The sequence below is a fragment of the Pleuronectes platessa genome, chromosome 19 (genome assembly GCF_947347685.1).
Source record: "Pleuronectes platessa chromosome 19, fPlePla1.1, whole genome shotgun sequence".
Lineage (NCBI taxonomy): Eukaryota > Metazoa > Chordata > Actinopteri > Pleuronectiformes > Pleuronectidae > Pleuronectes > Pleuronectes platessa.
In genome coordinates, this window is record NC_070644.1 from 11,696,065 (window position 1) to 11,723,366 (window position 27,302).

The 27,302-nt window shown below is 42.8% G+C and overlaps 2 protein-coding genes across 3 annotated transcripts in view; one reads left to right on the forward strand and one right to left on the reverse strand.

Moving 5' to 3' along the window:
• LOC128424966 (astrotactin-2-like) overlaps positions 1-27,302 on the forward strand; it is a 245,322-nt gene that overhangs the window by 177,372 nt on the left and 40,648 nt on the right. Inside the window, 5 exon segments of the mRNA XM_053411420.1 lie at positions 9,859-9,987; positions 11,412-11,512; positions 12,345-12,457; positions 12,459-12,525; positions 24,335-24,657. Of these exon segments, the coding sequence (XP_053267395.1) occupies positions 9,859-9,987; positions 11,412-11,512; positions 12,345-12,457; positions 12,459-12,525; positions 24,335-24,657 (733 nt within the window).
• trim32 (tripartite motif containing 32) lies at positions 16,000-20,276 on the reverse strand. 2 transcript variants are annotated; one of them, XM_053411422.1, is made up of 3 exons: positions 20,174-20,276; positions 17,744-18,953; positions 16,000-17,530 (listed from the first exon to the last, which is right to left on the reverse strand). In XM_053411422.1, exons 2-3 carry the CDS (start codon positions 18,939-18,941, stop codon positions 16,884-16,886), a joined length of 1,845 nt encoding a protein of 614 aa, XP_053267397.1. In that variant the 5' UTR covers positions 18,942-18,953; positions 20,174-20,276; the 3' UTR covers positions 16,000-16,883. The 2 variants fall into 2 exon arrangements, with proteins under 2 accessions (XP_053267397.1, XP_053267396.1); XM_053411421.1 differs by having other exon boundaries at positions 16,000-18,953.

Consider the following 27,302-nt stretch of genomic DNA (forward strand, 5'->3'; position numbering starts at 1 on the left):
GAGATCGAGAGAGACAGGAGTTGTAAGGACACATTCAGGGGGAGAGCAGGGAAAGTGGGAATAAAGTGCAAGTGGAATATTAAAAAAGTAGAAAAGCAGTGGCTCTAATCAGGTCCACAGCTTGCTCGCCTGCGTGACCCCTCGCTCCGCATTACCAAAGCCTCATCTCTAGGGTAATGCTTCTGGCCACCACAGCTCATTTCCGCAATTTCCTAAGGCAGGCCAACAGAGAAGAAAGAGTCCGTGCACACGCGTGTTCCGATTGTAGGCGCGACCCGGGGGAGAAGACGTGAGGTTGAGTGGTTTTGTGTGTCTGAAGGGGAGACGGAGACAAAAGCAAAGAGTAATGTCATATTCTACAAAAGAAAAAAAGAAAAAAGGAGCAGGCTTAACACTCCCACGCACCGAGGCGTATTTTAATTTTCTCCAAACTTTGATGGCTAAATCAGACCCTCAGACGCCAATTTGCATGCACACCACAAACGCTGTGGCGCGCTCTATATCAGAGGCCGTTTCATTGACAGCATCCCCTCCCAGGCCTAATCAATATTGGCCATGAAAAGTCACCAGATCTCCTCCTCTCAGTGGAATCATTCATCAGCCGAGGCTGTGGCTGCAGCTGTAATGAGAGACTGTAGCACCGGTCTCGAGGTAAACATCTCTGATTGTTTTATTGCACTGAGCATTACCCTGATTTTTTTTTTTTTTTATTCCGGCCTTTAATAACTCTTTAACTATGCATCTGGGGCCTGTGTCCTGGGGGACAGCGGGTGCTTTATCTTGGTTATGACTCGTCTGACACGTCCCCTTCCGCACCCAACGTTTACTCAAATAACAAATATTACAGCTATTAAACATATTGCACGCGATTGGATCGGAGGCGCACCCCAAACCTCATAAATCTGTGCAGGCCTACAAATTGCTGGATTGCTCTCAAGGGCAAAGGGCGAAGAAATAACTGGGAGCGAAGCGGGGTTGGATTGATTAGGTGATGGCGCACATTAAATGTTTAATTCAGAAATAATTTGATACAGCGATATCATTCACATGCATTAATTCAATCAGTAATATAAATGTGTGCCGTTTGAAATCTCATTCCCTTCCTTTTATTATTAAAAGATGGATTCACCCAAATTTATGCCGGCACTTATCACCGATGGCTCTAAAATCTTGTTTCCAAGTTAGAGTGGGTTTGACCACGTGTTTGGCAAATGTTTTTCAGCCTGAGACATTTATATTCCTTCAGCTTTTTCAAGTTTTTCGTCTGTCACATGTTAGAAACACCATCAACGTTCCCACTCGCTCACAGTCAATCACAGTTTTCATTTGGGGAATGGAGCAACAAATATCTGTAGCAACTTACTGGGACATTTGAGTTCTCACATACAGCCCCTCTGGATAATTTCAGGAGATTAGTTCAATGCATGTCTGAAAGTAGCTTTGTCTTCAGCATAGTTCAACAGAAAACTATGCATAAACTGTATCTACAATAATCAGGGCAATGTCACTGGAAACATACATTTTTTCATTTGGTTGTGGTTAGAGCAGAGATATTGTGGGTCAATGAAGAAGGAACCGTGAGAGACCATGAGAGGAAATCGGGTTTTAACTCTTTAAATAATTGAGTAGTTGGTGGTGTACAATGGCAGCCAAATGAAATTGTGTTTGGAGGAACAGGATTTGAAATTATTACGCAGCCTCTTTGTTCCACACTGCCGACCATGTTGTACAAGGTGTTTTTTTATTTTCATTTGTGTGTGCTGCCTTTTGATTCACACATCTCTTTCTAACGCTGAGTAATTATCCCATTTAGGAACAAATCCAAACAGCGTGGCAGCCATAGAAATTACAAATCAGCTGTGTCTTGCTGTATACGTCAAATTTTCTGTTGGTTCTTTTTCCGGCTCTCGTGTTTGTGTGGATGGTGGATGAGGCCACACCACATGAGTAGGACTGCTATTATCCACTCACTGCTGTTTCATGGTATATTTAAAATACGGTTAAACCCTTGGTGGAACTGGGATTTTTTTTCAACTTAGAGAATGTAGCTGTAGTTGAAGCATGGCATAGAGCTTTTTTTTCATAATGTTTCCATTTTGTTTTCAATTTGGAGGTGAGTGGGGAAAATCTAATGAATTGTTCTCTTCTACTTCCCGTCGTCTGTCAACAGCAGGAAAAGGGCTCCGGTCAAGGTTGACTACTTCCCTATGATTTCTTTTTCCACTGTAAAAGATTGACATCAGTCAAGAAAGTGTTTCCTTTGTCAAGTCCTTCTTTTGTATTTCATACAAAGCTGTTTTCCCCCTCCTGGCCCAATTACATCCACCCCCCCCCCCCCTCCCCCCGTTGCAAACCTCCAAGGCTACCAAGGGCACAAGGCCCCGCCACCCTCCATAATTCCAGATCATGATTCAACCCTACAGACTCGCACTCTGATTCACTGTCCCTCCCTTCCCTGCGGTGAACTGGGCATCGCTCAACCCCCCGTCCCGACTCCTCCACCCCTCCTCGGGGTTGGAACTCTCCTCGTCTGGCATCCCGGCCGATAAGTAATCTTCTCACCTCGGTCGGAGCTGCAATCACTTCCCATCTGACACGTTCTGCAAAGTCGCGTCTGCCTCCAGCTCACCCCTGAACTCCAGCGCTGTGCCCAGCCCGATACCCTGAGAGCTGCATTTGCGTACTGTACATCCTCACATGATAGCCAATCATTTGTTGGTGCTGTCAGGATGCAATGTATTGGATTATTAATGCAATATAAAGTTGAATTTTAGGGATCCTGACACCTTCTGTTTTAATATTTTTCATTTTCCCCTGGAAAGATCCCATAGTTCTTTCTCTGGTCTGGTTCCTATGTCCTTATTTTTATTTTGAGTATTTCAGAATAAAAGCAGAAGGAAACCATACATCCTCACATAAGGAGGCAACACATATTCTGATGCTTCTATCCTGATCCTGATACTATTAACCTTTCCTCTGGCACAGGGAAAGAGCAGCCTCTAGTGGTGAATATTATGAATTGTGCTCTTTTTCTCCTTTTCCTTCCATCAAGTGAGATATTTATTTATCATTACAGAAAATGCAGACTCTTCAATTCCACAGAGTATCGTAACTTCTCCAGTCTCAGTGTTATTCTGTGAGTGGCCATTAAAATGAAATTGAGTGCTAGATTATTTGACAGGACTGTGTTAACGGAGCACGACTTAAAAAAGTAATAGGCGGGCATTAAAATTTAGATCAGGAAATTTGTTCGTTTCATAATTTTAACCCGTATCGACAGAAAAATGAAGTTTTAATGATAGCACTGTAGAAGTTGACAGTAATCTGGCCTCAACCTTAAAGCCTCACCTTCATATCAGCCTTGACCGAGTCAACAGGGACTCGGCTAAACATGGCTACACACAGATCCGTTTGAATGCAGTCACATAAACTGTTTGTTGGGATTGAATAAGAACATGATGAGTGAATTTATCATCTTCTGTAAGTGTGTGTAACTCTTCAAGCTAGAAAAGTTGGACTTTACAGACATATACGCTCATGCAATCAAAAGATGAGCACACATAAGCGTACTGTATACAACAAAGTCCAATACCAGTTAGTTATGTAACATAAACACTTCAACTGTCATTTGAAGCTGTCAAGATCCGATGATCTGCCTCACTACACAGAAATCTGCATCTCCATACTTCAACTCCTTTAGAGGCCAGAGGTTAGAGGAGCTCAAAGACCTTCAACCTCCATATCAGATTATTAATCCGAAGGGATCTAAACACTGATAGCAACAACAACAACATACTGCAGCGTTTTTCGATAATCCAAAACTGGATTTCTTTGTTAGGCCTGAGAACAGAATGTCACAATGTTAAAAGTGTTTCCGTGTCGTCCTTCGGAGGGAAAGGTTGTTTCTGAGCTGCTAAAGTGCAGGAGACCGACAGGACAGATCAAAATCAAAGACAACACTGACGTCCTTCTGTTTCAGGCTTTGCAGTCCTAGTTAATTGTTAAATGAGTCCAGACAGTTAATCAATTGGATTCATCATCAGTCCAACAAGCAACTATCTAAATGTCTAACATCTACAATTATGAAAAACAATCAATTACCCGGTGGCAGCATGTTGGGTGAAAAATGTGTCCGTCACAGAATAGACCCCTGAGTGAAACATGAGTGAAGCAACTGACCTTAGTTTTAGAGGACACCGATTCACTATGGAACACCACAAAGTCTCTTCCTGAGAGACAAGACATGAACTAGTTCAGAAATATAAATTGTGTAATATTAGCACCAATGACGTTTATCATCAGTAGTTCTGAGTTTGATTTTCAGTGCTTGCATCTGTCCACAAAAGCAGCTTCTAAATATTAAGGATCATCCTGCATGGTTCTCACTTTAGTTTCCTCATGGTCCAAAGCAAAGGGGATCGGTTTTCTCTGGAAATTATGGATGTATCTGAAATCCAATTAGTCGTCTGTCCCACAGTTGTTGGTAAAATATGGTTTCTGAATGTTGGCACGTGCTGTTTCAAATCTGAAGAGCTTGATATTGAGGTGACACACAGAGCCCTCAAAGTGCCTGTATACTAAATTGATATTGTTTTAGCTATTCAAAGTTTTGAGCCAAATGTCACCTTTTCATTATGTTTGCAGTAGGTGTGAGAGGCACAAACTGCCTAAGAAGAAGTACCGCAGCCCTCACCATTAAAACAGCACCATTACCCTTTAGTGCTATCACGATTGAGTCTTCAGGTTGAAGATAATGAACGGAGATGTTGTGAAATAACAGTGTGGTTAAGACGTAGTGACTGTGGTTTAATGTGTCTGAATCAGCGATGCCGAGAACATTTTTCCAAATGACGTGTAGCTAATGCTCATGAAGCACTGAGAGCAAATAACAGACGGAAGGAGAAGAAGGATGCAGAGCGGGGTTACCGCTGGAGACCAGGACGAGCAAACTGCGAACAATTGTTACACCGTACCAGGGGAGGAATACTGACAGTGATGCCTGGCTGTGAAATAGCCGAAAAAATATGTATTTGCCTGTGAGACCTGAGCTCTGGCTCGCTTTCATAATCAGATGTATTGTTACTGGGCTTGAATTGAAATGGTGCACACAGAGGGCAGCAAGAGACACGGAGACAGGGAGAGTCGGGGCTTTAATGTATATGCATGAACTCGTCTGGAACATTTGTATTCATCCCAACAGATATCGTTTTATCACACACTGGCCGGTGGAGCTGGTGTTTTTCTGAGACTCCCGTTCAAACGGGGAGAGTTGGCCCCACGTGTTCCACTGGAGGAGGATGGGAGGTCTGTTTTTCCAGGAGGGAGCCCAGTGTCCACCGATCCTAATGAACACACATGGGCCCTGAAAGAAACATGAGTAAATACACAAGTTTGTTAGCTTGGCCCCGGCAAGTCCGGACTCACACATGGGGTCTGTGGTGTGTGGGAGGTTTGATGTGCATGTGCGTGTTTGTCAGTGTGAAGTAAGCTTGGTTGGTAAAATAATTGGTTGAGTACCTGGAAGGACTAGAGATTGAACCATGGAGAAGTTCTCGATTTAGTGTTAAAATAACATAGAAATAAGGCTACATGGCTGCAGCCAAATACAGTCTATGCTGCAGACGCACATTAAAATGTTTGTTTAAAATTGGTTTTGCAACAGTAGAGAGTATATCCGGATTGCATTCATCAAAGATAGCATTTCTACAGTTCCAGTTTTTTCTGAGTGTTTGTATTTCTTTATCAAGCCTTTGCTTTGTATGTGTGCTTCTATTGTATGTTGAAAATCCATTATCATCCATAAAGATTTTGCCATCTTTGGCAGGCAGGCAAGCAGTCAGGAAATGGAATCAGTGAAGTATCATCATGGATGCATGGATGTACCTGGGCTGTGTGTGTGTATGTTCTTGGGTTTAGGGGGTATATGGGGTACTTTTAAATTAAGCACTTTGTGTTACATTTTATTTTTCTGCAAGTGCTATAAAAATATAGTATATGATATGCACCACATTCAATATGAGCTATTATAGGGTTGGCTACGTGAATAGTATTGTCTTCATTAGTGGCAGTATGTACACACATCCCTTACCTGAGCTGCTCATACGAGATGGAATTGATGGGAAGGAGTTAACGAAACCAGTAAAGTTTATAAAGATGCTGACATGTTGCACATCTGCCAAATGGTGTTTCAGTCATCCAGTGAGTAATGGCAGTGAGACGGAGAGCATTCCCAATACCAGGACCCTAAAGCTGAAGCGGCTTAATGGAATTCAGCCATCATTAATTGTTTTATTTACACCCAAAAATGTCGTCATGTCTTCTGTGAAAAATGAGTTGAAACGCGGGGTGGTTTATGGGCTAATGGAACCAGCATGTTCAGCGATTTGTTTGTTATGGAGATAATTATCCAGTTTAATAAAGTGTAGAGATTGCACAGCTAGGTGTGCATCTACACAATTTCACCACTGCAGGAAAAGCACAGATGTAACTAATAATGATAAATAGTGATGGCTCCACTCCATTTAAGTGTCAGGGAGTAATATAAGTGGGTCGGCACACTCATTAGCATACACTTGGTCCTGGAGCAGTTGGGCAGAATGCAGTCATTATTAATGTTACACCTGCGTTTAACAATTAAAAATGTCTGCCGTGAGTCAGGCTTATTGGCAGGTTTGCTGCCTAAACTCATTAAGCCAAGTCCGTCTTCTCATTACCGTTAATTTGTCCTTCTGAGGTGAAATGCGTCAGCTGTGCTCGACTAACAGCTAAACCATACTGTGCAGTTTTTCTATTCTGTGCTCTGATATGTTCTCTACATTTTTGTGTGTTTTCTATGTTATCTGTCCCTGTTTGTATTTTTATATATTCAACTTTTTTTTGTATAATTTTCCATCCATGTTGACCACAGCTCCCTGGCAGAAGAGATATTGTATCACAGTGAGACCTTCCAATAGATTACATATAAAGATGGATGACGGGTCTCCACTTCCAGCTACAAAGAAATTAAGCCAAAATATCTCAGGTACAAGTGCTGCCATCTTACATATATGGAGTCTGTGCAGTAGCGATCAGGGCACAGAGCCACGGTAGCGAGGTCCCGTTGCGAATCCGTTTAAACTGTCTTTTTTGACATTTCTTTTTATACCAACTTATAAAAAAACTAATTTACCAGAAAAATGTACATCTGAACAAACAGCAATGTGATAAGAACTATACTAACAATGAAAGATACTTTTATTTGAGGTGTTTGACTTTTAACTTTGGTCCATGTCTCATCCAGAAACATGGAGAAGGAGGTGTTTATGACCTATACTGAAGCCTGCCACCAGGTGGCGATCGAGGCATTTCGGCTTCACTTTTGTGTCGCTACCATTTTGTTCATCTTTATATACAGTCTATATATGTATAAACCTGCCTAGTTAAATAAAGAATAAATAAAAATTCATAATAATGATATAAATAAATGTCTTGTCTTCTAATTAGCCATCTGCAGAGGTACACACACATACACAAAGCTGTGCTCTCTTTACAGCGGTAATCAAATCTTCAGGAACAACACTCTGTAAAAAATCTTGTCTCACCATTTGACCTCTGCACAAAGGAGCAGACACAACTAGAGTGGCACTCAGTAGAGCGTTTACCTCTGCCTCGGTCCAACAGTGGCCCTAATTTCAACCACGCTGCACCAAATTACACAAACTTGAATCTAGCCGTTCCCTCAGTATGACTGATTTACTTCAGGGGGGAAGGTAACAACAATCTACACTTTACTCTGATAGTTTCCTTCAAGAAGACGGTGGAAGGAGAAGGTTAAGGACATTTAATGATTTTATTGGCACCGCAAAGACCCGAGCCATCACACTATTTTCTTTTTTCCTAATCCTCCAAATTGAATCAGATTTCACTTCTGATTTGGAGCAGCTCTGAGGTGAACTATTGTGTGTCAGCGTAGGTCTTTCAGCTGCAGAATGTGAGCAAAGTGGCTAAAGAAAAGGAATTCTCAACAGGGTCTCAAGGACAGTCCGCACCTGAGGTTCGAAAATCTGTAAAAGCCTCGTAACATCTCGGTCCACGCTGCCGCCGCCTCCGCCTCCTCCGAAAGGTTCCCTGAGCCTCGACGTGAAGCTGGCTGATTTAATTTTAGCAATCAATATGTTTTCTGTGAGCATAAGCCACGGTAATCTTTTCATAGCACCTCCTCTCTGCCTCTCTCCTCTCATCCTTTGCCCTTGAGTCAATCCTTCCACCCATCCACTGTAAGACCGGGGCCGTGATTGGGTCTAACCGGCTTTGTGGTTAGAGGGAAGAGAGAAAAGAGACAGAAACGGGATGAAAAAATGATATCACGGAGAGTGAAGCCATACGCACCCCCCCCACCACCCCACCCCCCCCTCCACGGCTCCGTGGCACGAGGTCTGCTCTTGGAGACTTGGTCCCATACAGGTGGATCATGGGAAATAGGCTGCTTCCACGTGCCATGCTCTCAGAATGCAGCATGACGACTCTTTTTTTTTTTTTTTTGTAACAGGAAATAAACAGCAGTTGCTTCGGTTGAACCAGAGCCATCTCCTGAACAAAACAGATAAAAACAGACGACTGCTGTTTGTTCTGCAAGTGATTTGTCAACAAGGACATATCGTGGAGGTGCGAATAGATCGTGAAAAGATTTGAAAACCTACCTCGAGTTAATATGCGCTGTGTTCGTTTATAGGCGTTCTTTATTACCTCTTGCTATAGCACAGGATGTAGGTCTTCCTCTCGTCTGCTCTCCTCTCCCAGCATCTCCCAGTTCTTTCACATTACCGTGCTTTCATGTGCTTATCGTCCGCAAGCGAGGAGAAAGCGAAAAGAGATTCAGAGGGGCCTGTTCTTATCTGAGCGTGCAGCTCTCTGTTTTGCCCTCGGACAGGGGGACACAACTGTTTTCTTTATTGGGTCGCCAAGCTACATGCAGACACACACACACGTTTTGGCCTTGCACCCATGTTTTTTTTTTTTCTTTCTGTTTACTCATTCGGGGAGGAACTATTTGATTCTGTGGCTCCATGATGGAACGAGTTACTACCCACACTTTGTTGTGTTTAGACGTTAAACATGGTATGAATAATTATTTACGCCCAATAAGCTCACAGACCCTTTGTTCTAACCTCCATGAAGCCGAGGAGACCAGAAAAATATCAACACTTAACAACAGAAGAAAAAAAAACTTGCAAGTGAAAAACAGTGAAGTCTCTGAATTATTCAGGAGGCCGGCAGCTGGATGGGGAGCTGGAACATGCAGGGATTGTGGATATTGCTTTGTGAACTATTGTCTGAGCTGCTCTCTATTGAGTTCAGAATGTGGAGCTTGCGACTCTGACTATCAAACACAAAAATCCACAAAGAAGCAGAGGACACACAAAGAGGCGGGCTAGCTTTTCTTCTTTTTAATAAAGAACTACCGGACTTTGTGAATATTAACAGCTGTTCTAGGTTTTGGCATTATTTGTTTTTAATGTGCCCGAGAAATGACTATGGGTGGCATGGTGGTGCGGTGGTTGGTGAGTGTCGCCTCACAACGAGGACGTCGCCGGTTCAAATCCTGGTTTGGCTGGAGGTCTGTTTATGTTGGGTTTGCATGTTCTTCCCATGTTTGTGTGGGTTTTCTGTGGATTCCTCCCAAAGTCAAAAGACAAAGGTCGTTTGTACCGTGTGTATCTACTGGCCGACCTGTCCAGGGTGTCTCCCCCCCCCCCCCCCCCCCCCCCCCCCCCCCCAAGCTCCTTCCCGCCCCCTGCGACCCTCAAAGGATAAGCAGTTCAGATGATGGATGGATGGATGGATGGATAAAATCTCTACTTTTCTTTCTGTGCTTCTCAGGGACAACAATTTCATTAAGGACTTTCCCCAGCTGGCCGATGGCCTCATGGTCATCCCCTTACCTGTAGAGGAACAATGTCGAGGGGTCTTGTCGGAGCCCCTGCCCAACCTACAGCTCCTCTCAGGTGAGTGTAATGGAATAAAAGGGCCGTGTTTGTTTAGCGCCTCTCCAGACCTATCGACCACTTTACAGTACAAGTCACATTCACCCATTCATCACAGCCGTCAGGGGCCATTTGGGGTTTCAGTGTCTTACCCCATGGATGCAGACTCTAGGAGGCAGGTATCGAACCACCGACCCCAAGCCACAGCTGCCCCATTACAGTGCGTGTACGGAAGTTGATGCATATGTGCTTTTCCGTCTTCTTTATCTCTCTCATGGAGAGCAATTTGATTCATTGCATATTTCAGTGGCAGCTCTCTGATCTTCTCTGGATCATGGTTTATGTCCTCAGATATTCTGAGCCGACTAAAAGCCAATGGGAAAACAAAGCCCCCGTGTTCATTTTCAACACATAAAGTAGCCTGTTTGAAAAGCCCCTGCAATGTTCTAGTTGTGAAGCTCCAGAGTCTAAGACCGTTTTATTATTTATCTGTGAGCATCACTATTCACCTGAGAGATGCACAACAAGTTTTATATAGAAACGGGGGAAATGTAAAGTGTCAGCGTGTTCCTGTTGCTGATATATTGCCCATTTTGTGCAAAGTCGTTTAAAAGGATATAGGCTTATCTCCCTGTATTCTTTTTTTATCCATACCCCACACGCATAAATATGAGATATTCTAAACTCTTAACACTTAACCTCCTATTTCATCCTTTTATCCTTTTCTCCACTGTTCCACCCCATCCTGTGGGGGGGGGGGGAGAGACTCACTTAAATATTTAGCTGCAAACCTGCACCTCCACCTCTGCCCCCTAATCCCTCCATTAGCTAAATTGGCATTTGGTCCACACTGACCCCTGAGGATTTTATTTATTTAGCTATTTTTTTTTTTTTACTAGGGTTCTGCTTTCACCAGAATTAGATGCAAACACACATACACACACACACACACACACACACACACACACACACACAAAGAGATAAATTGCCCTTTCTTTCACTCTGCATGGACGTCCCAGGTATAAAACTCTTTCCAGAGGCACTGCTTCTTCACTTTTTCGTGGATTTTCTCCTAAACCAGTGTTGGAAGTTGGGTAATTGAATTGCAGAGAGAGGCAAGATTGCACTCACTTCTAATGTCAGCAATCCAATTGGAGTTCAAGCTGCACTATATATCTGCCATTGATCCGGGAGCAGCCGGGATATGGGGCCACGATAATAAACAATGTTAAGGCAATAATGGATAACAATGGGTCTGCAATAAACCGTTCCAATGAAATGATGGATTTTATTTATCTTTTCATTTATTCCGAATCTTCGCTGCTCTTTACGAGGCCGACTTTTCTCATTTCTTTTGAATTGTCGGATTTGTTGACATCCTTATATCTCCCTCTGTCTTAAATTGCCTCCTTGTTCTCTTTTTCTTTCCTTCTGCCCTACTTAGGAGATGGCCCAATTCAGTGAGGCGGTGGGCTACCCTATGGTTCAGCAGTGGAGAGTCCGCAGCAACCTGTACAAAGTCAAACTCAGCTCCATCACCTTGTCCACAGGTCAGTGCCTGAATGATACGACTGACACCACATCGATAAATCTACCTACTGATTTCCACCGTCTGTCTTTCTGTCTCTATGTGGAACGTGTTTCTCGTGAACCATTCATCTGATCGGCTTCCCACTTGGTATGTGGATCCTAAACTGCCCCATACGGTATATTATATATCAAATTGAATAACAGGTGACCAGTAGGTGTCAGTGGGGGTGAGGCAGTGGGCCTTCATTCTATGTCTTCTTCTGATATTTCACCATATCGAACTGACACATACATTCAGTCGTGAGTGTTGATCTCCCTCATGGCAGCAACATTCATAGAATCACTTCTGGTTGAGCAGTTTGTCTTCAAAGTAAAAGCATCATGCTGGTTTTGTTGCTGTAATGCTTAATTATGCTTAATGCTGAATTACAGAGCTTTTACTCTGAAAAGTTGTGAACTTGTGAACCGACCTGCAATGTATGAACAAATAACAGCAGTTCAGTAAATATAAGTGATACATGCGAATAAAGCAAAGTCAGTTACATTTTTAGAAAAATCTTTATTGTAAAACCAGATAGGATTTGATTTCTTACTTCCCTTTGCAACCTAGAAAGTTAATAAAGATCTCTGCACTCAAACAATAAATATGAGACGTAGCAGTGTGAAGTACCTTCTGACTATTGACTCAGACCATTCCATACAGGCAGGATAAGAAGTCTGATTATTAACAAATAAACATGTTGTGTTGTATTTACTGTCCAGCCTATTAATATACTGATTATTCTATATACTGTTGTATTATTACAAGTATTAAATTTAATGCCAAAAATCCTAATCCTCTTTCTCCTTCAGGTTTTTCCAAAGTACTGAAGACTTTGTCGGCGGACAGCACACGTGAGGAGCTGCTGGCGTTTCTCCAGGAGTACGGCAGCCACTACGTGTCCGAGGCCCTGTACGGCTCCGAGCCTCAGCTGCAGCATCTACTTCCCCAGCAAGAAGGCCCAGCAGCAGCTCTGGCTGCAGTACCAGAAAGGTGAGCGCGCTGGGAGACAGGAAGACGGGCCGAACGAAGGCATGACCGCTGAATTCTAGAGGGATGAACTGAAATGTCGTCCTCACAAACAAAACATCGAATTAAGGGGGAAAATGTATCACAGAGAGATTTATGTAACATATCGTTTTAAACATATTGACAAGTATTCAGGAAAGTGTTTTGAGACAGGTTAAATAGAAATGGGACATAAACAGCAGGGGTCTGCAAAGTTAAGCAAAGCTGAACTTTTTCTAAATGACGGCAAACTAAATACTGCAGTTTCACAGTGAACAGATGCAGAACAAGTTTTTGTATAACTGAACAGGAAGGGAGGGGGGGGGGGGGGTGGGGGGGGGGATACATTTTGTCTAATACAAACTAAACTGGGTTATGTTTAAAGACTTCATCCTCCCTTAATTCGCCTTCTGGTTAAAAAGGCTGCATAAGCTGCGTGAATTGAATTAAACATCAGTGTGACTTAACCAGCATCCCCCAAGCCTTTTGCTGCACTGTCCCATTTAAGTGGAGTTTTAATCCTGTTTATCTGCGATCCAAAAAGATGCTGATTTGCAGTCCAGCCGTTCAGTGCGGTTCATTGGAACTTAGCTTTTCAATATAAACACGTTTACACAGCGACTCGCCTTGTTGAAGAAAAGAAAAACACTTTTTTGGATCAATGGTGATCAAGTTTCAGCACCTGCAGTCCCACCTTACAAGAAGTAACGCAATAATGTTTAATGGTTTCAGTGGCAACACGATTTATGGAAAAGATGGAGTTTTCTAAGAGTTGATGTCTAGACTGAAAAGCATTAAAAATCACCTGATCAAATATTTGGCTGGAATGAAAACATGCATAACCCTAACTCTTACCAATCCATTTTATTGTGCCTGTCATGGACAAGACCCAGGATTAGGAAAGTACATAAATATACCAGAATAAAAACATTCACATTCATTTCAAGCAGTGGTTAAAAGTATGACGCTAACATAAATCCGAGTGCTATATAACCTGACCTGCTGATCTTAAGAACCATTCGATTTTTGCCTATTTTTTTGAGAAACATTGAATTTTTCAAACTCTAACAGCTGTAAACAATAAAGTTTTAAATATACACGATGCACCTCCAAAGTTAAACCCGACCAAAAGTAAGTGAAGTAGATAAAACTAAAATGACACACATAACTCACGCCAAGCCCAACAGCCCCCTCGAATTTACATCCTGCACCAAATATCTCACACAGATCGTTTTTTGTCTTTATCAAGATCCATGAATTACTCCCTGGGAAAATTGTGAAAATGTTTATCCAGATGTGCACCAAAAATATATGGGTTCTTCCCTGACGCATTCCACATCCTTTCACCAAGTTAACTGGAAATCCGCTCAGTTCTTTTTGGGTAATCTTGCTTACAAACAAACCTAACAACAAACATAACCTCCTTGGGCGAGGTAGTTAGTTCCATCTCTACCAACTGCATCATTACATAGGTGACATATTACTTTATCATTCTTAGTTTTGCTGATAATACTTCTATAAATTACTAATATCATAGTAAGACTTTGAATGCACGACCTCCATCGGAATTAGTCAGAATTCTACTGAGAACAGATGCAGCGTTTTGACAAGTGAACATAAAGAAGCAACTGATATTTTACTAGTTTCATAAATGTTTATTGCACTCAGATATTCAACAATACAAACATGAAATTGAAGACACAGACACACCGGTAATGTGTTCAACACATTGTAAAAATTCACAGCCTCCAAAGGACAGAACACCTGGAAGACACAGGGGGGTTTGGTTCATGGGTAACAGTTGAAATGAACACAACTCTGAAAAGGTGTGCAATGAAATAACAGCGGTCAAATGACATCGAATAAAACATATTCAGATGCAGACTCTGATGTTGAGCACATAGACACAAGGACACTTATAATATTTTGTTGTGATTTCTCCATTTGCGCAAGTCTGAATATTCTCTAGTAGCGACTACTTCTATTGACCACATGAATAAAGTGTAAGCACTGGAAAAACAAGATCTTGAGGGCAAGGACGCCGTGCATCCCAGATTCCATCATGATCTATTTAGACCTAACAATAAAGAAAAAACATGAAAGCACAAGGATGTCAGACTTCACCTAATACTCATTCTGGTCTTTTTTTTTTTTATCCTAATCTCTTCATGTTAAAACCTTAAAAACTGTATGTTTAATGTTTGACTCTCACATATCTATATTTGTATTCAACTGTGGAACAGGGCTCCAGGTGCAGTGTTAAGGTCAGCTTAGTGAAATCATCAATTTTTTAAGGCTGAAACTGAGTCGGTATCCATTATGCCCCGATGAGCAAATGTGTACTGGAAGATACAAGGTGCCTTAAGGCCAGCGTATTCACTATTTGACTTTCTGGACAGAGAATATGTTACATACAATATTATTACATGGGTTTCAATGATTAACTTGATTCTCCATATTTAGGCCACTAATATTGTTTGATTAAAGGTGACTTTTATTATTTAACCTGAAAGAATCATCTTCCGAATGCTTCTTATGGACTAAAATGATAGAAGAATACACTACACACATGCTCATAGAGACCAGTTTTAACTAACACCAGCACTAACTAGCTAAACACTGTGTATGGCTGTTGTTTTGAACATATCACACTTGAGAACTCAGGTTGCAGTTGTCTGGTGTCTGAACCTGAGGAAGACACAGCAACACAGAACCGGAATCCCGGTGTTACAAAGCCTTGTTTTGGTTTGTGATGACCGTAGTAATGCTGTTCTGAACACTCCTGCCAGTCCCTGCACTGTGGGACCACTGTCCACACGTGAGGACACAATAACGGCATGGAGCGACTTCTCTTTGGAAGCAACATTGTGTTTGAACAAAGTTTGTAAACATTTTTCAAGTTTCTGTGCCTTGCGTGTACCCTTATGCTTAATGTGGTCTGGGTCATATAGTGTTATTTAGTGCTAGTTGTAGTGGCATAGCAATGTAAGTAATGTGAGGACGACTGTATAATGAAGCGGAGACCATGTGGAAAAGGACAAACAGAGCCAAGGGACGCTGTCTTGCATATTTAACGGCCTCGTAATTTACCAGTGTCATCTGGGACCAAAGAACTGTGTTACTGTTATTGATGACAGCTGAAGCAACCATCTAGACACTGACTTAAATAGTGCGAAGAGAAGTATAAGTATACACGATCATTCCCCACATACTAACTTAAATGTGAAGTGGAAACATAAATTTAGGTGAGATGTACGACGGAAATAGAATTTGATCTGCAAATGTTACTTCAACTTGCCCCTTGGGTTGATTTTAGACATGCACTGAACTCCAAATAATTGGAAATTATCTAGATAAAATAAATAAGTACTAGAAAAGATTAAAATAATCCGATGAACAAATTAAACATAGGTGTCCCTTCTGCAGATCGCATTGAGTCCTCAAACCTCAAAGAAAAATATAAAGAGACTAATTTACCAGATGATGGTTATAGAACCCTCAGGACTCCTGTAAATAACATTTTAATATTGCCTAATATTACCCAGCTTCCCTCCACAGGACATGTTGTTATTTTATAGTTCAACACATGTTCCTGTGGGCAACCTAATATTCTACACTTAATGCTCCCTGAACGTTAATGAATGCTATGCGATGGACGCTGATACTTGGTTACTGTTTTGCCATGAGCTAACTGCACAGTCAACTTTAAAGCTGCCAGCCGCATTCAGCAACATCAATGTGAGTCTGTGCTACTAAAAACCTTACACTAGGAAACAGTGACGTGTCGACAATAAAGTGCTTCACAGGCCAAGAGCCTCGGTTTGCTTTATTTCATATGTAAATACATGTTCGTTTACAGCTCTTCCAGGGCTCCTTCTCTGTTTGTAAAGCTGAGCCAAATCAGTCCAAGCCGTGCATCAGTGTCGGGCTGAATCAATGGATATAGCAGCAAATAAGAAAGGGGGGAAAAAAAATATTTACTTTGCGTCTGCATTAGCTTCGACATCAATGGCTCGTTTCGCTTATTTTAATGAGACAACTTGTGCCAGTATTCTTCCACATTAAATGATTGCAAGGTTTGTTTTTAGTGTTGTAATTCATTCACATAACCGGGCAGGGGCAGTTTAAATAGCTGATTTTCAATTTGAGGTATTAAATTTAAACCAGTTTTCTTTAAACCGAACAAAACATTAATTTACAGTAATAACCCCGAAAAGCTAGAGAAAGAATTGTTTTTACCGCAGCGAAACTAAAGTGACAGATAATAGTGTGTTTATTTTCCTTTTCCAACACATAACTACTAAACCAATCGTGCTTAGGGGCAGTTCGACTGGATGGTTCCTCTAAGAAATGGAAGAATGCCTCCTCTGAATGTAGGAGTAGACTTTGACACAGTGGTCCCAGCAGTCCAGCACCAGCAGCTGTCCTTTCTGAGTGGTGGCCACTCCCACAGGGCAGGTCAGCCCGTCCGGAATGAGAATTTTGAATCCACCCTCTTTGGGAAACTGGAGGATTTCTTTCCTGCCACTGTCTGTTACCAGCAAATCCCCATTGGCATCCACACACATGCCAGTGATGCAGCGGAAGTCCTCTGCTTCAGAGAAGAAATGGCTGAGCTGCTTGCCCAGCTGGCCATCAGACCCCACTGACCCAATTGAGAAGCCCCCCTCCAGATGGGGCTCATTGTGGCGTTTTTCAAAGTTCAGTGCCAGGCCCTGCGTGAAATAGACTTTCCCAGCTGCGTCACATGTCACAAACTTTGGCCGCACGGCAGAGCATAATCGGTTGTAGCTGACCACGCCCACATTGCGGTCCACTGCCAGACACCACAGCTTGCCACCTTCCACATCTGACACCACAAACTGGCCGGATGGCATGGCAGCAATGCCCCACGGTTTAATCAGCTGGTTCTTGTGGCAAGCCACACAGTGTCCTTCCATAGTGTAGACTTTGACTGAGTTATCGTAGTTGTCCGTGATCCCAATCAGACCTTGAGCGGTGACAGCAATGGATAAGGGGATGAGGTTAGGCAAGTCAGCACCAAGGAAGCTCAGGACAAAGTTATCGATGCTACTGCCATTGCGGCGGATTTCACGCTGGAAACCTTTGCGATTAAATATCTGGATACGGAAGTTGCCACGATCGGCCACCAGCACCTCACCTTGTGGTGTTACGCAGATGCCGACGGGTAAATTGAACATACCAGGCAGCGTTCCTTTGCAGCCCATCTTCTTCACAAACTGGCAGACTAGGGGCCCTGCACTGGCCCCGGCTCCTCCAGGTGATCCCCCACCTGCATCCATAGACTTTGACTTAAAGCTGGCTGGTGAACCGCATACCGCCTCCTCTATAGCTCCAACCATATCGACATCTCTGTAAAGATCCAAAAGAGCTCCCATTGCACCACTGGTACCCCCAGCTGCCCCACCTAGTCCCTCTAGATCACCTTCAAGTGCGATCTCCAACCCACTCTCCTCATCATCTGTGTTGACAGTGTAAGTGTTTGTGGTTACCTGGCCCACCTCTAATGGCTGTGTGTGCTCTGCTCGGACCAGCTCCGGCTCCTGCAGCTGAAACATGGCGGGCAAGTTGCTCCTGAGATCCAGTTCCTCGTCATCACTCCCCCCACCATCGTCCTTTAACAGAGCGATATCACTCTGCCTCACCCGTATTGTCAGATAATCACAGCGTGACACCACCTTTACCTCTGCGATGTTGAGAAAATACGTCTGCTCCTCCAGAACATGCCCATTGAGTTTCTCCACTTCTGCCAATGAAGTTGTGAATGTCCTTCGAGACCTGCTCAGTTCCTCTTGAAGACGTAGCTCAGCTGTTGTATAGTCCTGCTGCACTGCGCGGTATTTAAGTCTCAATGCCTTGGAAATGCTTTCGATGGCTGTCTTTTTCTTCTGAATTTCACCCATAACGTTCCGCAGAGCCTTCAACTTGCCAGCCAGTTCTTTACGGCGCTGTTCAGCAGCCACCCTTATCGGTTGCACTTGATGACCCTGATCCAGATGGCCCTCTCCTTTACAGAGCTCACAGAGGACAGTCGTGCACTCATGGCAGTACTGACGTGGTAGACGGCTGCAGCAGGACTTGCACATGAGGGCGGCAGCTGCAGCACTGCATGACAAAGTGCAATCAAGGATCTTCAGCACTGTGAGATTATCAGCCAGCTGGGAAATGCTGCTCATACGGGAAACCTTGCTACAGAAGGGGCAGCGGACACCATTGATGGTGCTAGCCAACAGCTTCTCGAGACACTGCCGGCACACTGTGTGACCACATTGCAGGAGTTTGGGCCTCATTTGTTCCTGGTTGTATGTCTCCAGGCAGATGGGACACTCCAGAACCTCCCGAATTAGATCTGGGTCCAGCGGGGACGACGGCGATTCCATTATGGCTCTGTCCTTAAATGAGAAAAAGCAACACAAGAATCATATTTTTATAATGATACACAATTGTGTGAAATTATACTTTTTATAAAATATTGTCCAGTTAAATTTGTTATGCAGCACATCTGTGTATTTAACTGGATGCAGCAGTATTTTGTAATAGCCGAAAATCCTGAATATCCTAAATACAGCTTTGTCGGCCAAATAAAAAAAGAAGCACTCTGCAAATGCTCAACTCAACTTTGCAGACTTTCAAGCCAGTCTATATGAGCTGCCTCTACTTGCAACTGTTTTTGCTAGAACTCATGATTGTTAATTGAGTTTGGCCTGAATGCACAAAAGTTGTATGTTGTAAATGATGAATGGGAGTTGGGTGTTGTGAAAGATGGATGGGGACACTTTTTATCATCGGAGCAATACAGTTTAAAACAAATATCAACGTGCTTGCTCATCACCTCCATTATCAATTTAGAAGCATTTATCAGTTGTTGTTTTTTACCTCCATGCTTGTGGCTACATTCATGAAACGATAAATGGCAACGTGGTTCTGTTTTTATCATATCCCAAAACTGGTTCGTCACTCATTTAACTTTTCATTTGCATAACCTCCATTTGTATCAGTTAATTTGAGCTACTTCCACCCCAGTTATCATCGTCTTCTGGGCACAGTTAATAACTTTAAGTTAGGCTAAGACTAGCATTGCACGCTAACCCTTCTGTGTTGGAAAGTAGCTGTGGACACACACACAACATGAAAATGACTTAATGACAATAGCTGCCAACAGAGCATGATACACTAAGCTAAGCTAACACTCGTTGCTATATCGCCACCAAATAAATAAACCATGACAATAACGAGAACGAGGAGGAAGCCAGTAGACGAGTCTCTGCTGTTTGCTGTGTTGTTACTGTGCAGAACACGACCGCGTCCCACACAACGCTGCTGACGCGACAAACAAGCTAACGAAGCTAACTGGCTACAACCGCACAGCTCGCATGTCGCTCCACACATGACTCCGTCCCAGGTGCGGTCACCTGGAAAAACCGACTCTGATGACACTTGTAGTTGGAGTGAAGCGGAGGCCCGTGTACAGACAACATGACGCTGTCCTTCAAACTCGAACACAACGCGACAGTTATCTCTACAACATGAGCGGGCTGCAGTCCGTGCACGTGCGTTACACAAATAAAACACACAACTTTTCGCCGTGCTCCGCTCAGTTTGGGTCGTTTACCTTCTCTTCCTCAGAGTTTCTGCGGGACAGAGGCTGTGGTCATGGGCGTGTTGTGTCAGTGCAGCTGCTGCTGCTGCAGTCTGCTCCACGTCACGCTCACGCATCTGACGTAATTACGTACAGACCCGGATCCAGCCGCGGCTGATCTGATTGGCTGACGTGCAGGCTGGTGAACGTGCACGTGGTCCTGATGCAGTTCACAGGGTTTGACTGAAAACATGAGCGGCACATAATGCCAATAATACAAATAACTTATTATCATTGTTGCTGTTTCATTCATTTATTATTTTTATCTATTTCTCATATTAAAACTTTAATTATATTATTGTTTACTAATTAAATATCCTGTAAGTTCAGTCAATTAATCACATTCTATTTGTGTAGCCCATATTCACAAATCACAGATTGTCTCATGGGGCTTAACAAGGTGCGACATCCTCTGCTCTTAACTCTCAACAAGAGTAAAACTACCAACAAAAACCTCTATTAATGGAAGATAAAACAACGCAGAGCCACGTGTGAGGGATCCCTCTCCCAGGAAGTGACACAGATGTCGCAATTAACTAAACACATCAACAAAATAATAGTATTTACAGTAGGTGAGTATATATGTATGTCAGGCAGAATTGTAATCACAGCTCATGATCAGCTGCCACCACGATCAGGATCATCCAGCACAGTCAGATGCCAACATGATCCATAATCCACAATCTGGGTCCACCACCAGTGGTTATCACATCCACATCTTGAGAAAGCACCAGACACGGGCCTGATGCTGTTTACACGGATTTACAGATGTTGCACTTGTTTTATTTGTTGCAATTTATTTCTATCCTGTAAATAATCAACTATGATTAACTTTTTAAATTCAGAGTGCAAGTAAACAAAAAAGTACTCTCAGAGATTGAACCTGCATTCGAAAACATCCAGATGTTGAGAAGCCTGTAAGTACAGAGATTGGCCACTAGATGTCAGGATAGGCTCAGTATTTTACATGATGTTAATGCAACCTCTTTCAAGAGAGTGAATTTCATCTTGTGGATTCTGGGACCATCTAAGAAACAGCATAGACACTTATGTCTAGATAAAATATTAATATGCATTTAGATTAATCATTTATTAGTCTTTTATCATAGTTTTATTATATTTGATCCTGTTAAGTGACTGTTGCTAGGTAATGTTTATATTATTTCCCACAACTCAGATGTCATTAGATTCAGTTGTAATGTTAACTCTTACACTCAGCCAGGCCACACATTTTAATAGCATATGACCCTCTTACGATATCAGTGTTAGCCTATGTTAAATATAGTACTATTAATAAAGAGCCTGATCTAGATATAACAAGGGTCTTGGGAAATCAGGAGTCTATGCTACATCTAGCAGTTGATGCTGTTTTAATAAAGCAAAAGCAACAACAGCAGCCATATCTAACATCTGTATAAAATCGCTACGGAAGATATCTGACACCTTTGTTGTTGTTGCCGGGGCAACATAACCCCGGCTAGAGGCGGACGTGTCCCTGAGGAGTAATTATACTGCAACCAGTCTACAAAGACGTTTTAATTAACAAAGGCAGTGCAAGATCGATGGCAGGGAAATTCACTCCATTCATCTCATCCCTATGTGCGCCTGACAGGCAAGTGTTAGCATAAACATCACATCCATTCCACACAGCAAAGAGCCGTCATAGTTTATAAAGAGGCAAAGTGACCGACCACTCCTTCCGCCGGCCAAAAATACAGGCAGTTGAGGTTTTAATGTCCCCTCGTGAAGGGTGTCACCTCCGGTCAGATCGGAGCCGAGCTGTGCACCGCTCATACACCAATAAACAAAAACACAAGAGTATGTCCTTGATCCTAAGAGGAAAATACACTCCAGAGCCAGTTTAACATACCAGTCTCAAAAACAACATTTTCAATAAAAGATTGAAGTTGTAAAAAACTGCAAAAACAGTTTCAAAAATAGAAAAACAACCAAGACTGTGAAGGAGGGAACACCCCGACAGCCACATAACATTGATTGCATTGTTGTCCCCCCGTCTATATTCGAGTGCCAAAACTCTAATGAAATGCAATTGTTACCATGGATGTTAGCCGCTGTAATCGGGGGTGAAATGAACTAAAGCGTGAATTAGACCGGCTTGCCACAGCCAGGCTGACCTACAGGGCTTGATTGTGAGAGCCGGGTGACGACAGCCCTTTGCCGTGTCTGTGTTGCCTCAAGAAGTGCGTGTAATTGTGCTTTCGGGCCACCCCTTGCGCCTGTTTACATACTTCTGCACATTAAGTTACCACCCACCCCTTCGACCGCTTGCTGGTGTCTTACAGACGCACACAGGGACAAACACAGCCACAAAGACACACACATACGTACATATGTATATATATATAAGGATGTACAGACTCGTTCCCTCGAACACACAAACAACAGAGTCATGGCAACTATTGAGGAAATCGGGTCACGGGTCATGTCCTTGCTTGGGTTATTTTCTTCTGGGAATTTGCTAGTTCCAGTGACCTGAGGTGCAGCTTCCATTTAATAATAGTCTGGTATTTGAATAATATCCCCTGTAAAATATATGCACCTATTTTCATATGCATTATGCATTTTTAATCGTGGGTCCCATATTGTTCAGAAAACAACAAGTTATAAGAGGTTTAACTTTTACTTTGTTCATTGTTTTCATTCACCACATGCTTTGATCATTGTGGACTGAACATTTTTATTTAAAATATGCTTAAAATTTGCAAAGATTTGTAGGATTAAATGATTTCCCCCTGCAAATATTGGGTAGAGAAAAGCCCTTGTTTTTGTTTTTTTCAAATTTATTCTTTTTCAAAATCTGTTAAATGTTTGCCGGGAAACCTCGTTTGTTTGCATGTGCGTGTGTTAGAACAATGAACGACTGAGAGTTTACTCAATGTTTGTCCTGTCCCGGGTTTAACTTATTTAACATTGTTGATGTTGTTGACTCAGAGGGAAACTGCACATTTAGACACTCTTGTTTTTGTGTGTGTCTCTCACACAAACACGCAGTATTTCATAGCTCGTGCACTATGGTTTTGTCCGTCTCACCGCAGAGAGGGAAGGTTGTTTTTTTTCCACCGTCATTAAAACTTTGAACAGGAAATAAGTCGTTTGAAATATCAACCTTAATTGGTCCCAATTAGCCCAACTTAAAAATGGCAATGGCCTTTCCTTCTTGGGTTTCCCTTGTTATTCTATGTATGTGTACATACCGTGTGTGTGTCTGTGTGTTTGTCTGTGTGTTTGTGTGTGTAGAATAAACATGCTTCAGTATGTTCCTCTATACTGCGAACCTCCATTAAATCATAAACCATTGTCAGTGTTCTAATCCGCAATTTAAGGGTTTGATATACACTTTTAAATATATTGTGATTTATCCACATTCTGATGATGCATTGTGTCTCAACACTGCATCATTAGTCATTAATTCCAAATTTTAAACACTTCCATCACTAGAAAGCATCTCTCACCTTTCAGATATATGCACCATATATAAAAAACAGATGCAAAAACACATCTGCCATAATAACACGTATGACAGAACTTTCCCATTTTGACACATGGCCTGATGTGTCATCCGAGTCGATCCCTCAGCAGTGCAGAAGTCCTCTCTCCTGTTCCTGCCTTGATTCTGTGTCGTTTTCTCAAAGTAAGAGGAAACGATGAGAAAGAAAAGAAAGAATCTTCCCCAAAGAACTCCAGTGAGAACATCAAACAGTGATAATTGACACTCAGGAGAAGAAGCCAATGGCACCCCTCCCTCTTTACACCACCCACCCACCCACCCCCCTCCCATTCATCCTTTGTCCATGAAAGCTGTTGACAGTAAGGGATTAGTTGTTGTTTTTGCTCCTTTTCACTGGCAGCGAGTAAAATAAATCCAGATGCAGGACCTCTATACAACCGAAGGGCTGTAACTGTTCTTTGCCGGTCCAAATGAAGACTCATAAATTGTTGTAATGTATTTAAGTGGGAGAAATAGCTGTCGCGAGACTACATGCTTTCCTCCATCTTCCTGAAATGACTGTGATTTATTGTTGTTGTTGACTTTTTTTTTATCTCCATCTCCATCCCCTCCTACCTGTACCCACATACCCTTCCATCCTCTCCTGCCTTCCCCCCCTCCCCCAGAGGCTACAGACCAAGGCGTTGGAGGAGGTGGGCGTCGAGAGCTGAAGTCGGTACCATTCATCAGCTACCTGTCTGCGCTGCAGAAGAGCCAGCTGTTGTCTGACGACATGGTGAGTGGCGTGGAGATCCGCTGTGAGGAGAAGGGAAGCTGTCCCAGTGGCTGCCACCTGTGCCATCACCAGGCCGTGATGGGAGGAGTGTCGGGGAGGGGCCGCGGTGGGAACAACAGGAGTGGGGAGCAGCCCTCCCCCGTCCCCGTGCTGCTGGAAGTCAGCCGGGTGGTGCCCCTCTACAGTCTGGTACAAGACAACGTCACCAAAGAGGTGAGAAAGTCGCATGGGAGTAGAAAGTGTGTGTGTGTGTGTGTGTGTGTGTGTGTGTGTGTGTGTGTGTGTGTGTGTGTGTGTGTGTGTGTGTGTGTGTGTGTGTGTGTGTGTGTGTGTGTGTGTGTGTGTGTGTGTGGAGATAGAGATGACCATATGACCTGACAATCAAGAGATTTGATCATCAACAATCACTTAAAATACAAAAAACACACACATCCAGAAATAAACCTTAATGCAACGTATTGATGTATGAGAAAAATGAAAATCTTACTTCAAATTCTGATAGTTTATGAATGATTAATGTTTCTGAATCTAAACACTAAACGTCATCTTGTTTATAATTTCACAAATAAGTTGAAATATGTTTACGTAACAACCTCTGCACTCATTGTGTCAAACAAGTGTTGTGTTGCCCCGTGACAACAGGATGCAGATCTGAACCCCGTTTTCTCCAAGTGCACGAGGCGTCTGCTTATTGTTCTGTATATTTTGCCTCTATAATCACCTGGCATGTGGTGGCACAAGTCTATGGGTGGCACAGTCCTTTTTATAATGATCATATCCCATAGAATCATTTAAGTGATGCAGTTGTGCCAATTGGCCTCAAGGTGGCATTAGTTGGTTACCTTTAGCGCCTGGAAACGAACACTGTAATACAGAGGACATAGAAAAGATGACATCATGGTTTTCTCCTCTTGTGGGGAAATCGATGTGTATGTGTGAGATGTATATATGTATATATATATATCTATATGTGTGTGTGTGTGAGCTGAATGTAATATCAGCTCAACGACCACGTGTCGTGTTAATGATTCATCCTGTATGAGAAGTCATCGGGTCTATTTGCAGTGAAAGTTAATCATATCAGATTTCTTTAGGTCATTTAGGAGGAAGGGCTCTGGCTTCGCTTGACATTAAGTTCACCACATTTTCTTCTGTTTTGATTTCATCTTGACATTGGCTTGCACCCGAATGTCCAGTGCATGGCTTGTGTGTGTTGTGTTGTGTTTGTGTGTGTGTGTGAGCGCACACTCCCCCCACATCGAGCATCTAATCACTTTCCCCTCTGAAATTACTGCAGAGATTTAAAACAAGCGTAACACCCACACGTAAAGTTTAACATACATATAATAATATCTATTTACATTAACTTATGAATGCACACAAAGCCCCCTGTACGTGCAATCCATGACAAGCACCACAGCCCCAAAGAAAAGAAGGCACAATCGATAGCACACGGTCCCTAGTGGGCCTCATCGATAGCTAAACGTGAGGAAGAGCAAAATGTCTCTTTTCCCTCTCTTTCAAAACACCTCCGTATCCATCCCCTCCACTCCCCCTGCCCAACCCGTGGTCTTCTGGGGATGGGGAGAGTGAGATGTATGAGGAGGAGGAGAAGGGGCAGACTGCAGTGGATCGCTCTGGCGAGCCCCTCCGAGGTAGCCAGAGGCAGGATTATTAGCTTCTTATTGATGTCATCGACCTCTGGAGAGGGAGGGGAGACGTCGCTCGGCTCCTCTTTTCCTCTCTTTCACGTCTTCTCCCGGCCGCTCCTGTCCATCTGTAAAGGGACATGCGTATATTGCATTAGAGACGGCCGACACAACAACATGCCTCTCTCCGCACACACACACAACCACTCACTCTCTCCGTCTTTGTGTGTCTCTGTCTCACACACTCGTACTTCATAGGTACATCAGTAAAGACGGCTGCCATGTTGCAAAAGCTTTCCCACAGATGAGGTTATTTTTTTCTCCTTTCGCCAAAAACTCACTGATCCGATCAAAACAGAGGCTTAGTTGTCCAGTTTATGATTAAGTGGTATGAGGTCATTACTATACTTGTATACCTATTTGAATGCATGCGTCTAAATATGTGCCCATTATTACTGGGCTTGCATGGACCTGTCACTCTTTCTTTGGCTCTGTCCCTCCCTCCTTTCTCAGCTTCTTGCGTCTTTCAGTGGCCTCTCCCCCCCGGCCGCCCGACTCTTTGACAGGACATGTTGTGTCTCTGTCGCATCAATCTTCTCATTATTAAGCCAGGGGGGGATTTTGTTACGTTGTGAAATTACCTCTCCCTTGAAAAGACCATGGCCGGGGCTGAAAAGAAGCGGGAGTAAATGGACCAGCATGTCTGCCTCGTTGTTAGCCGGCCCTGTGAGACTAGTTATGGATTTAGGGGTAATAATAATACCTGGAAGACAGATCTTATCAGCCAGTATGAGATCGTTACCTGAGTATCTCATGCAAACATGTAGTAAATAGAGAAAGGGATCTGCGGCTTATAGTCCCCATTCATGCGGATAGTTCAGATTTAAACTTAAGACTTGTCTGTACCCAGCCAGGGAAATTTACAATGTCATTATTAAAAAAAACTTACTTTACAGAAACAATTCTCCTAATATTCTTGATAAGAGAGACTATTTCTTTAGTGGGTAGTTCTGATCAAATTCCCTAAATCTCCAGTATTATTATTATTATTATTATTATTATTATTATTATTATGATGATGTTATTTAATGTATAACTGTCTATCAATGCAATGCCTCAAAACTGTCTTATGCATTCATTGGTTGCCGGTAAAACAAAGTTCTCTCAATCTTTCTGTTTAACTGAAACAAATTGTAATGTTCCGCATTT

What these genes read in the sequence shown, in the direction of transcription:
- trim32 (XM_053411421.1), bottom strand. Translation starts at nt 18,941, where the DNA reads ATGGAATCGCCGTCGTCCCCGCTGGACCCAGATCTAATTCGGGAGGTT.